At 43.0% G+C, this 16,202-nt stretch overlaps 1 protein-coding gene across 1 annotated transcript; it reads left to right on the top strand.

Moving 5' to 3' along the window:
- Window positions 1–286: 286 nt before the first annotated feature.
- On the top strand, window positions 287–15,737 carry ITPK1 (inositol-tetrakisphosphate 1-kinase). The gene is made up of 6 exons (XM_009866947.1): window positions 287–461; window positions 2,283–2,323; window positions 6,915–7,080; window positions 9,034–9,101; window positions 10,892–11,054; window positions 15,310–15,737. The coding sequence occupies exons 1-6, from the start codon at window positions 287–289 to the stop codon at window positions 15,630–15,632; spliced, it is 936 nt and encodes a 311-aa protein (XP_009865249.1). The 3' UTR covers window positions 15,633–15,737.
- The last annotated feature ends 465 nt before the right edge of the window (window positions 15,738–16,202 follow it).

Here is a 16,202-nt window from a genome sequence, read left to right as displayed (position 1 = left end):
AATGAGGTTTTTGTAAAATGCTTTAGAAAATTATGCTTGAAGGCATAACGTCAAGAGCTAAGAGCCCAGTTTCACCTCCCTGGCTAAGTCTTGTGCAGCTCCATATTCCTAAGCAGGTGACCATTTTTGCTGCCTAACTGTGAAAATATTTGTATTTCCATTTAGATTGTCTGAAAATTGGACTTTTCATCTTCTGTAACGTATACAATTCAGAACTGACTGATAATCTTTCTGGTGCTTTAATATCAACTGTTAAAGTAAAGCTGGCTCTCCAGAAGCAGTTAGTATGGAGAGAGCTGATAATGATGCAGCTGAGAAGCTAAACCCCTCATCTCCATTTGAGTCTTCTTTTTATCTTGCAGATGAGAGGATCTGTTCACCACCCTTTATGGAGCTGACAAGTGCCTGTGGAGAAGATACCTTGCAGCTTATAGAGAAGAATGGACTGGCGTTCCCATTCAGTATGTACATGGGCTTTTCCTTGGTGCTTCTTGTAGGTTCTGAATATTGCATGTGCACTCCCCAAGATACAGCCAACACTGTAGGAGTGCGAGTTTCATTACCGTAGTGTCCGGGATGTTAAAACCTTCCTGAAACAAGTACTCTGAAGCAGTCTGCTTGGAATGTGGAACAAAGCCCCTCACTGTCAGCTTTTACTTTGCCTTTTACTGATGTTTCTTACTTTCAACACCTCGCTACAGTAAACATGCATTCCTGGAAGATGCTGATAGTTCTAAAAAAGTTAGCCCCTTGCCCTCAACTTGTGCACAAAGTTTCTCCTACCAGCTACATTCATTATTTTTCTTGTCTTGCTGACTGCCCCTTTTGTCACCCACCCCTCCCTTTCTGTCATCCAGGCTACAAATATAATCTTAGAGGGTAGAAGAAAGTCTATAAAAATTACCACAGAAAGCGAGCTTAAGGGTCCACAGTGTTGAACAGCTGCTGTGAACTGTTTGTGTTGTGTAACAAGTTTCATTGTGGGCCTCATACTTTTAATTTATTCCTTTATTTGATTCCTTTCAGTATGAAGTGAGCAGAATCAGTTAGTTGGTATTTGTTCCTTTGGTGTTCATTTGTAAGGTTCAAAGTCATGTGGAAAAAGCATGTGTTGCCCTCCCTGCTATTGCCCTTCCAAATGAGACAGGTCTCCAGAATCTAGATTGTGAAGCAGTAATTTAAAGCCCACTGAAAGGCTCTCACCCCCGCCCCTTCCTCACCCATACACATTTTCCTCTCAGTAGTCAGCAGTATAGCCCATATACTCAGAAGACCTGAATCAACCCCTCTAAATGATGATGAAATTAAAAAATAACACTGAAAATTAATGTAACGTGGCATTGTAGGACTGCTATTTCTGTCTTCTGTCTTCTTTTTTTCCTTCCTTAAAAACCCTCCTCTCCAGAGCATTTTTCTCTGAGACATCATGTACCACGTTCCAGAATTTCAAGCTACCAGTTTATTTTGGACTCTAGTGCAGGTCGTCTGCCTTTCGTAGCTGCCTGTCCTCTTGCGTGGTAATTTGACTCTTCTGACAATCCCGAAAGAGGTCCTATCTACCCCCTTACTACTTGCAAGTTTTCATCTCCTCTGCTTAACATATAAATAAAATCAGCTCTACTCGTCATGTCCCAGGGTCTTCAGGTCTTCTCTGGTTTCATAGTAGCAGGAGCATCTTGTTTCTTTCCTCTTAGTGGTTTTAGGAGGGAGGCAAGAACCAGGATATACAGAGCAGATAAGTGATATGAAGGAAAAAGAACTGCTGGGCTCTTTCCACATTTTTTGTCCCCCTCTGGTTGCCTGCAAAAAATACGTTGTATCTTAGTTTGGTTCAGCCCATTTGGTTTCTTGCTCTTCCCTAGAAACAGGAAGGTAGAAAAAGAAGTTGGGGTCCACTGTATCCCAGTTCATTTGTTTTCAGAAGCGTGGTGTTTTGTGGTTCCATCCTCAGGCAAAATCACGTATTTGTGAAGATGCCTTCTTGAGTAGGCAGGATGGCAGTACCAGTTCTGGTACTAACTTGTTAGCTGATTCTTTGCACCTCTGCCCAGTTCTAATAATGGCCTCTACTTGCACTTCACTTACAGGGAGGAGTAAGAGAGTAGGGCTTGGAGCAAGCCAGGCTTTGTAGTGATTGAGCAGAGACTGTCACTGGTACCTGGTACAGTCAGAGCCTTGGCCTGGTGAACTCCAGTGTTTGCACGTGTGGGTGGGAATGGTTTTATAAAGATTTTGTGCATCCTGTTTCAGTGGTGTAATGTTTTATCTTTTTATTTACCTAGTTTGTAAAACCAGAGTGGCCCATGGAACCAACTCTCACGAGGTGAGTTAAAAACCTTTTGCAGTATTATCCCCCTTTTTCCAGTCCCCTCGTGGTGGTTTGGCTGGTGTGTTCCAATCCAGGATTGGAAGGCAGAATGAGGGCTATGCTTGAATGACTTCCCTTCCTCTGCTTCTCCCTCCTGTTTAATTACACCATTATTTTTCCAAATTAATCTGAAATGAAATTAAACATGGCTTTACCCTCTTGATGTGGAAGTTCTTTCTAGCAGTTTCTAGCTTCTGTCATCTGTTTGCTTCTAGCAGTTGTAGTCTTCAGTCAGCTCTGTCTGCGAGGAATCTCCTTCTGTCTCTCCTTTGCTGGGAGGTCACACTAGGTGATGTTTCCACCCCGCCTTGTTTTTCTTCCAATATGTATGTGGTACAGGTGAGAAATGGGTTTGTGCTGCAGATGAAGTGGCTAGTTCCTCTCCTTGAGGGGAAGGGAGTATCAAATAGAGAGTTTCCAGACATGTTCAATTGTAATAACTCGGTTGGAGCTGTAGACAGAACCGAGCTGGTAGAACTGTGTGCCTTCCTCCTTCCTGTAAGGCAATTGCAGTTAAAATGGTTGTGTATTCCTGGAAGGAGTGCATTCCCTAGGAGCCTAGTTTCCTCTAAATTTAGGCAAGTTGAGTCCTGTTTTAATTCTTTTCCGTTTGTGCTTCCTGCCTTCCTGCTTACCACAGCTCAGTTTTGGGAATTCAGCCCTGGCTGCTGGCTCTCCTAATGCCTTTGTTAACAACGTGGTTGTTGGTCCAAGTTTCCCAGCTGCTCCTGAAATGTGCAGTATGTTGTTGCTGTAGAGTCTCAGAGAGCTGAAGGCCCTGAAGTAAAATCTAAATCTAGATGAGCAGAATGGCTACAGCTGAAATGTTGAGTGACCAGCACTTGCTTTTAAAGATACCAGCAAGATTTTTCATGCAGGTCTCAGCTTCGATTGTTCTGCAAGCTGATGGACAGTCCTGTTAGTTTCCTGGAGCAGCCTCTATGAATTTTTGCTGTCATTTCCAAGAACACTTTGGAGATTGGATTGTTAATGAATTTAAGACTCCAATTTCCCTGCTGATTTTTAATTTGAGACTTCAGTTTCCCTGCTGAGTTTTCTGTTACAAGTTCCTCTGCAACTGCAACATGAAATGCATGAACCTTTCAGTGCTTGTCCAGTCAGGCTTGGACTTAATTTCGCTGGTGAATCTTTCTTTGCTCTTCTTTCATACAGTGCAGACATACCTCAGCCTCCTGCCAAAATTCCATTTGATGAGCAAAACTTAGACTAAAATACAGTGTATTGCAGAAACGTAGGACTAGAGCCTAAGGAGGACCTCCAGAAGAAAAAAACACGCTGAAATCCTGTGTAGTACTTTACATAGTTAGTGGTAGTAGTCATATTGGGAGTTGCTGAGTTTTCATGAGTGATCCAACAGAGTATTTATGATCAGAGAGGAACTGTCTTGTAATTGCTATTTTAAGGTCAGTAATGGCAAGAGAAGCGTAGAATACTCTGCTTACTGTACAGTCTCTCTAAAAGATGGAGTGTACGTCTAGAAGCAAGAAAATGTTGCCTGTTTAATTAATGACTCCTTCTTGGCTTTTGGTAAATTGCTTCATTTTCTGTAGAGATATTTGCCCTGCAGAGCTGACACTGGACCTAGAACACAACCTCACTAGAAACCTGGTTTTTTTCTTAAGATGATTATTCATGAAGTTCAAATATTGACTAATAGGGACAGCTGAAGGTGCTGCTTGAGTTTGGTTTTGGTGCCTGTCAGGCTGGCAAACTCCACATTTTGAGGTGAACACACAAGCTAGTTAAGCCAAGGTGCTGTTAGTTAGTCTTCTTGTGCTGTCCCACAGTTCTACATGGCCTCTGCACCAGAAATCATTGCCCAGGTCAGTACTTGAACCTCGTTTTGCCAGCACTGTTTGTTAGACTTGACTAGAGATGATACTTGGAGGTTGTCCTTCCCAACTGCCAGCAAGTCAGAACACGGCTGACCTTTGGTAAAGCTGCCATGAGATATCACTGAGACCCATAACCTGAAGAAATGTGCCTAGAATGACTCCTTTTCTCAGTGTTGAGCAGTCAGGAATGAAAAGGCGAAGAATCACTATGTTTTTGAGACTAAATTCCTTAAGGATGTTGTCCGTAAATCTTCTTAGTCATGAATGTTTTGATTTGCCTTCAGAAGAGCTCTGCATTTATAATGAAGAAGGCTATTTGGAAATTAGGATACAAAATACTGTTCCCATGTTACAGCGAGACACAGCAGGTCTGTGCTAGATGGCAAAGACCAAGTGCGCCCTGCAAGTGAATTCTTGGAGTTGCATTCATGCATGCTAAAACTATAAGACACCGCAGTGAACCGGTGTAACACAGCACCGTGGGAGTTGCATGGGTTGTGCGCTGCTCCATGGGGCTGTCAGCACAGAGCTTTGCAGAAGAGAGGTGTGGTTTCCAGTAGCTTACATCAGTTCTGTGCCAAGAAGATAAACTTCCTGGGTTTCTACACTTCTAAAATAGTGCCTGTTCATCTTATATTTGTATGTGGACATTAATTAACTAAGATTTGAAGAGAACACTATAGGAACAGCACAGTTTGTGCCGGTATAGTGATGTAGATACTGTGATGCCAACAGTCTACACATGAGTAGGAAGAGAGCAGTGTTTCTTGCCACTGGTGAGAGACACATGAGATATGATGATGTTGTTGCTGTGAATCATCTTCATCGATGAATCTGCTGGTTAGAGTTGGTTTCTCACACGTCTTGGTACCACATTCACTCAATCCTGTCAGGTTGATAGCGTCTGGTATAATAGAGACAGGGTAAGAATATCAGCACACATTGACTTATCTCAGAAAATGTTAGTCTGCTAAGTCAGTTGGCATGTGTGCAGACAGTTATGTGATCTGATGTGGTGTACCAGGTAAGAAAGAGTGAGGGCAAAAACACGCTCAGACTTCTGGCTATGAATATGTAATCACTACATCGTTTACTGTGGCTACATTTTTGAACAACAGAACTTATTTTTATTGCTGGAACAAACTAAGGTGTTAGCAAAAATTTGGTCTGCAAGTGGAGCATGCATCAAATGAGCAGCATATATATATATAATATATGAGAGAGAGCACAAAGTGGTAAAGTTATTTTGTAAAATTCTTCCAGTGACCCGGACTTCACTGAGATACACCTAATCTCAGAAAGCTTGAAAACTGACAGGAAGAATATGGAAAGAGCGAGCAAGCAGTGTAACTCGTCTACATCCTGAGGCAGGAAGCTCTGATTTTATTCTGTATATCGCTGTGGAGTCACTGTGGGCCCCAGAGGAATTCTCTTAGCCTCACTGGGTTGTCTTGCATCCCAAATAGAACAGTATGTGCAAGCAGGCCAGTGAAAACATGTTATCAGGCGTAAGAAGAAACTTGTGGTTTTAGAGCTTAGGTATTTTTCTGATAAACGCACTGACTAAGGTGAGTGCGAGGCTCAGGACTTGGATGGTTAGCTGTTGTCTTCAAGGCTCTTTAGAGGGGAAAAGTGCACAAAAGCATCCCTACTTGTGGGAGAGAGTTTTGCCCAGAAGAAAGGAAGACAAAAGGTACGTCAGATTCTCTGGCCTTGAACAGTCCTTACTTGTGTTCACTTGACTACCAGCATGCCCTGCTGCCACTGTGGATAACAAGGCCCATCATCACCGGAGAAATGAAAAGAGGTCAATAGTAAGCTAACTGGAGCATAGCTTTTTCAGGGCTTTGAGGATGGAGAGCAAACCAAAGTTAATCCTCACTGCGGGGCACACTGGTAAAAAGTAATTTCATCACCTGTGCCAGAATGATGCTTGCTACTGGTCCTGCGTAGGAACCTTGGTGACATCCATACCCAACAACAATAAGCCTGCAAAATGGGGCATCAGAGTTATGATAATTAAGTAGGCATGTAAGCATGGTAATAGAGGGATTGATGCTCCTGTGCTGTTTGAGGCAGCTGTTGTTCATCACTCGGGCACTATAAGTGCTTTCCCTTTTGGCATATTTATTCCAGTCCCTTCAAGAGGGCTATCCATTTGGATGAATGGGGTAAAACCAAGCCACGAAAATCGTTCTGCTGGCATTTGCTAGCAGCGAGACACGACTGTAGTCTGAAAAAAGTTCTCTGAAGATGTGGGTGAAAACCTGGTGATTAGGCCATTGCAACTTGAATGAACCAAACCACAGGAAATTGAGCTCTGGGGAAGAACTTGTGCAGTTAGTACACAGAGCTGTTCATTTTGTTGTTCTCATGTCACATGCTTATATTTGAGACAAACTTTTTTATCTGTGTTGGTCGTATGTTTTAACCTTTTGTTGTACCTGCAGTTGCAGTAGCTTCCCTACTAAAAGCAGGAGATGAAATTGCAAAGGGCTGAGAAGAAAATGTTGATTGAAAATGAAAGGTGCAATGCCAGTAGTGTTTGGAGAGTTGTATGTCAGTGAAATGAAATGTAATGAAATGGGACTAGCTACACCAGTAGATGTTCCCCCTCACAGCTAGTCAGGTTGTGGGTAAGCATGAAATTTTTTAAAGACTTGTGCACAACTGTTTGTGCGTGTTTCCAGATGGCAATCATCTTCAACCAGGAAGGCCTCAAAGCTGTTCGGCCCCCTTGTGTCATTCAGAGCTTCATCAATCACAATGCCGTGCTGTATAAAGTCTTCGTGGTTGGGGAATCCTACACGGTGGTGAAAAGGCCATCTTTAAAGAACTTCTCTGCGGGAATCTCAGGTACGTTATGCCGTTTTAAAAGGAAATGCCAGTTCTTTGAAGTTTGGCAGTGAACAGCTCAAAAGAGAGAATTATCTTTGAGAAGGCTGCTGAAGCGAAAGCAGCTGGTTCTTACATACTGTCTTTCCTCTCCTGTATTATTTCAATAGGAAGGGAGATAACTCATCTGCTCTGGAATACATACGAATTACTTCATATAGTAAATATTTATGTAATAGTAACCTGAGTCTTACCTGTTAGAAACAGTGTTTTATGTCATGTGGAAAGGGTAGAGGGGGAGAGATTCTCTCATTTCACAGTAGGTTTGTGTGTCATTTGTTCTGGAATTTGTTTATAAGTGTACTTTAGAGAGAATTTCCTGGTTTCCATCATTTCAGAACTTCCTTTCCGTATTTTTACCTGATTATGTATATGTGTTTAAATTAAAGATCCTACACTAGCCTCTCCTTTGTAAACCTTGGTAGGAAGAGTCCTTTGAAAGGTTTTGTAGATACCAGCTGTGTTGGGGGGAAGGAGGAATGGTTTATCAGTGAGAACAGTGATCCTCCTCTGTGTAACTGGAAAACAGCACTTGAAGCACTTTTCATTAAAGATTACTTAAATTTCCTTTATGGAAAAAAAAAGCTAATTTCCAGAGAACTGCATTCTGTGGCCCATCAGGAGCAAAAAGCATTTAGCAGCCTATGGGTGGGAGCGTTGTCTGCTTGCAACTGGACAAATCCAGGAGGTGGGGACAGGAGGGGGGAAGATATCAAACTGAAAGAGGAATGAACAAGTGCCAGTTTCTTGTCACTTTTCTTAGTGGTTTCTGCTGATCCTAGTAGGTCCATATATGCTCACTATTGCATTCTGCACACAAATACATATATTGTTAGTGTGTGTATAGAAGGGTCTCAGTAAAAGTCCTTGTCTGTAGGTATATATGCTTGTATTTACAATTAGGTCTGCTCTATGTCCTGATCAAAGTAGGCCAGGATCTGTGTTAATATAAACTATAAGAAGAGGATATGGTGATGTCAGACTGCAGAGGAGATTTGGGTTTGCTTTTCACAGCCTCCCATCTATATTGTACACAGCCTTCTGGCTACCCTTAAATGTTCACTCAGAGAGACCAGCATAGCAGAAATACTCTATTGCTGGTGCCACCTGTGTGCTGAGACTTTGGTCCAGGTGTTCCTGCAGGGGTTGTCAGTGCAATGCCATCAGGCTGCCATGGTGGGAATCCCAAGGGGAGAATTGTGGTGAATTTCTCCCCACCAGTAAAACCTCCAGCACAGAGAGAGCAGGGTGGGAGGTGCTGATGCAATTCTCCCCATGTTTTCCACTGTGGTACCTTTGTGCTTCTGTCACCTCAGTGTGTCTCCTGCATTCCTGTGGTGCCTCTAAAAGGAGAACAGGCCCTGAACTGAAATTCACTGCTTTTTCCCATGGTCACAGTGTCTTCCTCAGCTGCTTACAGGGATCTTAGCATACCCTGGGAGCTATCAATCTACTTGCCTTCTATCACACGCATTCCCATTGCAGCTTTCACTTTGAGTATAGCAAATTAGTAGAAATTAACTTCATTATCTTGCTGAGCTTCGTTAATTGACTAGTGAAGGAAAGGAAACCGTTTTCTATTAACCACGTGCAGTTCTCTTTATCTGTGGTGCGAGGTGTGAAAACTGTGGGTGACCCAGCCATGGGTCTCTGCCTGTGCGGGCAGTAAGTGCAGGAGAGGCTCTGAGGGTGGTGGATGGGATGGGATGGGATGGGATGGGATGGGATGGGATGGGATGGGATGGGATGGGATGGGATGGGATGGGTGCCGAGGGACTGCCGAGCAGGGATTGAGACTGGATTCCCAAGGCTGCAGTGCCATCTACTGTTCCTTGAACTAATCCTTTGGAAGTTGAAATCTTGCATAAAGATTTACAACCTACTGCATTATTTACAACCTGCTTTTAATTCCAGACAGAGAATCGATATTTTTCAACAGCCACAATGTTTCAAAACCAGAATCCTCATCTGTCTTAACAGCAGTAAGTACACTTTGTCTTTTTTATCGTCTGGTGCATCTGGAAAACTATCTAGTCCTTTCTTACGGAAACGTTAGTAGCTAGTGACTCTCCTTCACAAGTTGTCTGCTTCTGTGTTGCAGGCTGAGGTCTGTTTGGTCCAACGAACCAGCATGACTGTGTCCCCCACTGGTTTTCCTTACCGAGCTCTGGTGAGGAAACACTGATGCAGCAGGGCTCTGTTGCTTGCCAGGCCTAAACTCCCCAGAGCTAATCTAGACAAAGGGAAGAAGGAGGTTCTGAATTCAAATACCTGGCCTTTTCCTGTCCAGAGAGCTTAATAAGCATAAATCATCCTTCTAGGACTCAGTTCTGTGAGGAAAGACAAACAGTGAAAATTCAAGGAGAGAAATTGCATTGGGCAGGGCCACAGAGGGCCAGTAGCTGTGTGCGCTGTGAGCACGCCCAAGCTGTGACCATTTCTGGGTGTCTTCCAACTCCAACAGTGCCAATGTGCTGCACAGTTTCATGCTTATATTACTAGTCCTTTTAATAAGCTTTGTACGAATCCTAACGAGCTCTCGGTCACTCAACTGCTGAGAAAGTCACTTTACAGGACTGGGTCCTTTCAATCTCTGAGTCTCCAGATTCTTCTCTATTTCACAAGCTGTATTGGGGAGTAGTTTCAAAGTTGGCGATGATTAAATTTTCAGTTGTTTGCAACATTGATAGGCATGCTAAATATTAAAACTGTAATTGGGCTAGTCACAAATTCCTTTATGGCTAAATTTACTTTGAAATTTAGATAAGACTATATGCTTCTGTGGTTTACCTGCCATCTCTCTCATACACATGCATATTCCATACATGCTTCTGTACCATATACTTCTGCTCTGTAATATGTTGTTTAAAAAGTGAAGAAAATTACATCTTCCAGTCATAAGTAACCTGGGTTTTACTCACTGTAATGAATGTTTATAGAATAACTTCTACGTGAAAACCCACATAAAAGATATCCCCTTCGAATTAGTGTCTGCCCTGAAGATGCCAGCTGAGTTGTATTGTATGGCTCAGATTAAACTAACAGCAAGAGTTTGTTTTATGAGCCCTTTAATCTACATCAAAATGACAGAATGGTAGCCAGAATATTTGCAGCACAGGGTTAAACACACCAGCCATATTTCAGAGAATCACAGAATCACAGAATGTCAGGGGCTGGAAGGGACCTCAAAAGATCATCTAGTCCAGCCCCCCCACCAGAGCAGGATCACCTACAGTAGATCGCACAAGTACTCATCCAGGTTGGTTTTGAATGTCTCCAAAGAAGGAGACTCCACAACCTCCTGGGCAGCCTGTTCGAGTGCTCCGTCACCTTAACAGTGGAAAAGTTTTTTCTAATATTTTTATGGAACCTCCTGTGTTGCAGCTCGTACCCATTACTCCTTGTCCTGTCATTGGACGCCGCTGAAAAGAGCCTTGCTCCTTTTTTTGAGTCTTCTTTGGTTTTTTAATGTGTAGATCTACTACTTAAAATAATGAGTCTGATTCTCCCTTCATTCCTACACTGCTCTGTCTCTCAAGGAGCTGCACCCATATGAAGAGGAAGAACTAGGTGCTTTAGAGCACGTGAACTTCTGGTATAGGAAGGATTCTGAATTATGAAAGCAGTTTCTCTGCTGTCTTTCTCTGTTTCATGCCACCAGTTCTCTGCAATTAGATTTGGTGGATATGCACCTGGAAACCTCTGAAAATCAGTCTTTCCACTAAAAAGACTGTTTCAGAGTCCCTTAGTAATGTGTCTTTTTCCACTGTAGCTGGATAAAATCGAAGGAGTATTTGAGCGGCCAAACGATGACGTCATCCGGGAAATTTCTAAGGCACTGCGGCAAGCTCTGGGAGTTTCCCTCTTTGGAATTGATATCATCATTAACAATCAGACTGGCCAGCATGCGGTCATTGATATAAATGCATTCCCAGGTGAGAAAGGCCTTTACACTCATGCTTTGTGGAAACTATGCAGTGTGTGCCTGGTGTGAAGTTTTACTGCTCGTGTCTCACATCACTGCTTCCCAGGTCGGGGACAGGAGAGCCACAGCTAAATTGTTTGGAGGTTGCATACTGTTGAATCTGTGAAGAGCAGACCCCTAACCTAGATATGGAACATGCTACTGAACTGTCAGCTCTTGGGAAATGCAGTCAAATTGTAGTGGCCAGCTGTAACATGGCTGTTGTGCCCCTCCCTGCAAAGGATGCTCAGGAACTGAAGCATGAGACTGTGCAAGGACCTGGCCTTTCTGGGCCTGTCCCTCATTCTGGAGATGAAAAAAAAATTATAAATTCTCTTTTAGGAGAGCCTTTTAAGGTTTCTCTTTTTTTTGAGACTATGCCATTAAAAGTGTTGAGGAGGTGGAAGCAGCAAACTGTTCCCTTGAAAATCTCTTCCTGTGCAAAGTGATCCTCCGTGAGAAGACATTTGTGGGAAAAGGCAACACCACCAGAAATCTGAGGAAGATGTTAAAGTTGTAGGTGCACACAAGTTGCTTTAATGAATTAAATAGCCTTGCAGGTTCTCGTAAGTACATCCTGGAATAGAACAATAAGAGCACATGAAAATGGGTAGACTTGTTCTCTGCTTTTTAGTGCAGCGTATGTCTTGGAAACAACTAAGCAAGCTCCTTGTCCACTGGAATTGTTAAAAGGAGTTATGAGTGTCTGTAAGGCGGGGGGCAATAATGATCTGTCACTTGTGCTAAATGCAGTAGCTTAACGCAGGGAGAGAATACATCATCTCATTTGAGGCTGCTTTGCATGGAGTGTTTCTCTTTGGGACTCTCCTCTGTTTACCTGAATAGTGGTGTTTGTTTCCTGAGACGTACACAGGCTCTTACATAGTGTGTTTATCCTGGCCTTAGAGACCTGAGTTTTCAGTATGGCAGAGGTGAGTTCACAGCTAGGGATCTTGCCCTGAGCCCCCAGGCTTCTTAATCTTTCACTTCTTTTATGGAGCTCAAGCTATGGCTTGGGGCCAGACCTGACCAAAGCCTTGTCCAGCTGCTCAGAGGCTCGGCTTCCTTGTGTGCTGTCTTTTGTGTTTACCAGACTCTAAGCTCTTTTGAACTTACCCTTTCATGAATGTCATCTTGTGATTAGTTTAATGGCAGAATTGAGAGCAGATGTACCTGTAGGAGGATGTCGTCTGTTGTCTGCTCCGTTAGCACCAGCAACTCTTCAAAATTATTTTAAAACTAAATTTCTAAAAGGCCCATTGTGTCTCCAGTTCTGTGGGAAACCACCAGGACTATATTTAGCAGTGGTTGCCAGATGAGATATTTAACTGTAGGCACAGTCATGTAGCATGTGGGTTTTATGTTTGCGTGACCGCAGGTAACTAAGAGAGAAGTCTCTGCATAGCCGGCTGGCCTGTGGCTGTGGCTGAGCTCACCCAGCATGAGCAGCAGCTTGTGTGCCCGTTCTGCAGCCTGTTACCAGTACAGGGGAACTGCTGATTCTGTGTGCTGCATATGTGTGGTGGCTGGAAATACCGGATCTGAGCGTGCACTTTGTGTGTGTAAATATGCTGCCGTAACTGCAGGGCCTGGGCTTTCCATTTCTCTCTGGGCAGAGAACGTGCCACATCAGGGAGAGTCTCCTAAAAATCAGGCAGGTAGCATCTTTAATGTTAGCTTTAAAAAGCTCCTAGGCATTTCTTGACTTCACAGAGCTCAGGGGGACAGGCGCTTGTTTTCAGAAGCATTGCTGGGTGGACATTCTTTCTGTGTTCAGCCAGAGGACTCTGGAGGCTGTTTTCAACATAGCCTCTTGTAGAGAGTAATTTCCAAAATGGTTTCAGTGGGCAGTGCTAGGGTAGTACTTGCTGGAGCATGATTCATGCAACTTGTGCTTTGAGATGCGCAAAACTTACATCCTCCACTGATTTCTTTGTGTGACATGAACTCCAAATTCATTACTGGTAGTTTCTGACAGTGTAATTTAGTTTGCCTTTCTTGATTTTGTTGTCATCAGAGCACAGTGATGTCCCACAGTTGCTTTTTTTGAGAGGCCAGCAGCAGCATCCAGTGAACAGAGCGAGGCAATGTCCACGGTCTGCAGCCTTCCCCAGGCATCCTGTGGCTTGAGAGTTGAGACCTCCTGGTTCTCTTCCTCCCTTCCTTGCGTTTGTTTTTTACAAGTGTGTGAGGTTTCTTCTGAGTGACAACACAGAGTTACTTGGGCCTTTCCACCCAGCATGCCGAAGGCTTGCACACAGGAAGCATGACTGATACCTACGGCTTTCTTACACTGTAACATCTGCTGATTTCAGGACTGAATTAACTGGCCATCTTACTCCCATTAAATATTTAAAATAACTTCTTTGTGAGTTTGCCAGATGCCCTGAAACAAAGCTGGTGTGTTTTCAGTGAGCAGACACGAAACACTCTAGGGTACAGTGGATCTCCTCCCTGAATATTAAAGCTGTTACTATGGAGATGGCTTATTCCCGGAGTGTTTGAAGCACTCTGAGTAGATTTGAAGGCTAATCCCATGGGTTTTACATAAGCAAGAAAGCGTAGCAAGCACCTCTCTAAAAGAGGTGGAGATCTCGTTCTGGCTCCCCTGACTGGCTGTAAGAGCCCTAGTTACCCCTGCTGACCATTGGGTTATTGTGTGGAGCACTGGGAAACTTGACGTTTTTCAAATGGCCGGTCTCTTCGGTGAATCTGTTTAAGGGCTTTTGAGAAAGGAAAACTGGGAGCTGTTGTCTCACACTGCTGGTGTTTTGTGTGCCCTGGTAAGTACCCAGGAGAAATGTAACCAAGTGCAATAAAATCCAAAGCAGTGTAGGAGCCTAAATAAGAGGTAATTCGTTAACATGGGTTATAAATATACCATCAAATCATCACATTTGTCTTAAGGTGAAATTATCCCCTTACCTTATGTTTTTCAGGAAGTTGAGTTTTTATTGCCTAAGGAGAATGGAGATTAAAATTGAATTATTATGGATCTGGGGGACTCTTCTGCCTCAAGATCACATCACTGAAAGTGTTTTAAAATGTGCATTTACTTTGTAGTCCCTGGTTCTGCTCATGTGCTTCTGTGTGAATGTGTGCTGTTCACATGGGATTTTTAAACTGTTATTTATTGTTTCATTCTCCTGTATTAATACCAGGTCACCTTCAGAATACTTTTATAGACATTTTAAAACAATCAACCTATTGCATTAAATACATTGAATGTCATATATCACCCCTAAATACTAAATGAAATTGATAACAATTGTAATGCAGTAGCAGTTAAGATCCATTTCAGGACGTTTTACCAATATGTTGCATGTCTCATTCAATTTTAAAATGAATGCAGTGAGAAAACTATGCCTGTACAAGAGTGTTTAAAATAGAGCCAGAAGTTCTGTATGCCTACTGCCACCCTTTACGTCACCAAAAAATATCATGTCTCCTGGTATTTGAGCAACTGTTTCAACCAGGAAACTTGTCATTAAACTCTGCTTTGTAAATTGCCTGGAATCACTTAACAGAACCTGCAGAAAGGTGGTTCCAGTACTGAAATAAAAAATTGATGTTTCTATGTGTGTATATATATATGTATGTCATTGATACATGTTTACTGTCCCTTGAGTGCTTTTTCAGACATTGCTCATAGTAGGGAGCATGTTCTAAATGTCAAGTTAGGTTAGATTAGATGAGCATCACGTTGCTTCTGACACAGTGGGAAGCTACCTTTTCTGTAGGGTATAAAGCCAGCCACACTGTCCTCTGGGGATTCCCTAACTGAGGGTATCGCTGGCAAATTCTAGAGAGGGTGCAGACCCTCAAGGCAACTCTGCATTAGAGCGACTTTCCTTAGTAAGCCTGGAAACAGTATGGAGAGGATCAGCATTGTACCACAGAGTTGGTACCTTAGCTAAAAACCTGGACTTGGCAACAAATGGTAAACTATACCTAAAATTATGTATACATGTGTATGTACTTGAGAGGAAACAGAAAATCTGAAAGGTGACGTTTTTTGTTGTAGAACAAAAATATTTGCGCAGCAGGGGTCTCTGTTCTTTATCTGCACATGCAGCCACTCAAAACAATGTAAAGGAGAAGCCATTTTATTATCACTTGGAGAGCAAGGACAACCCAAAAAATAAACTAGTATAAGAAGCGCTTCAAAGAAGTTGTGAAATTTACTTAATTGCCTTTTTTGTCTCCTTCATTTTTCTGCTTTTCAGGATATGAGGGTGTTTCTGAATTTTTCACGGATCTCCTGAACCACATAGCTGCTGTCCTGCAGGGTCAGGCACCCGAGGTGACCCAGCTAAACCGCAGCAAGTTCCTGGCAGAGCAGACCAGCGGGATCACGGACGAGCGGATATGCTGCGCTAGCACGGGCTGTCTCAGCGTCAGGGGAAAAGACTCCTCCTGGATTGTGGAAAGCGAGACCAACAGCTCAGTAAAACTGCAACACCAGAGACTAGGCTGTAACTCGGCAGTGTCCCCCAGCTTCCAGCAGCACTGCGTCGCTACATTGGCCACAAAAGCTTCTTCTCAATAACTTGCCAATGCCATGGACTGAGAAAAAGCCACAGGGATGCAAATTGCGGTCCCAGAACCAGATCAGGCTGTAACAATACGATTGCGAAAAATGAAAAAGAAAAAAAAAAACAACACAAAACACAGAAAAAAAAAAGAAAAAAAACACACCAAACCTTCCATTTGATTTAACCTGATTTTCTGATGAAGTGGACTGAAAGGGGGAAGGTGAGAAAGTGATTCAGATCCATTTCATCAGACTCCAGTTGCAAATCTGTAGTGAGTTTACACACGTGGGTTTTAACACTATCCTTTCATTGTGGGAGGGTTGCTCTTTCATTTCTATTGTTCTTTGTAATCACTGGTGACCAGCATTTTAAAATCGGACCTCATAGTATCAAGGAGATAATAATGTTGAAATGCGGTGTCTGAATGTAACAGTGCTAAGAGATTTTTGCCTAAAATATTCTCTCTTCCCTTTTTCCAAGTAGGCCATTGCAAAAGAAAGCTAAGACAACTTCAGAATCACTAAACCAAATCTCTTGAAACGTTGACCAGTGGGCAGGTAGCTTGCTGTGAAGCTGTGGCACTT

The sequence above is a fragment of the Apaloderma vittatum genome, unplaced genomic scaffold, assembly GCF_000703405.1.
Source record: "Apaloderma vittatum isolate BGI_N311 unplaced genomic scaffold, ASM70340v1 scaffold41263, whole genome shotgun sequence".
NCBI lineage: Eukaryota > Metazoa > Chordata > Aves > Trogoniformes > Trogonidae > Apaloderma > Apaloderma vittatum.
The sequence above is the reverse complement of the archived record's forward strand: the minus strand, read 5'-3'. Positions and strand labels throughout refer to the sequence as shown.

Bases quoted from the DNA above. Each gene is read 5' to 3' on its own strand.
- ITPK1 (XM_009866947.1), top strand. From the start codon at position 287: ATGGAGAGAGCTGATAATGATGCAGCTGAGAAGCTAAACCCCTCATCT. The intron at 462-2,282 runs GTATGTACATGG...TTATTTACCTAG, and splicing joins TGGACTGGCGTTCCCATTCA to TTTGTAAAACCAGAGTGGCC. The intron at 7,081-9,033 runs GTACGTTATGCC...TTTTAATTCCAG, and splicing joins CTTCTCTGCGGGAATCTCAG to ACAGAGAATCGATATTTTTC.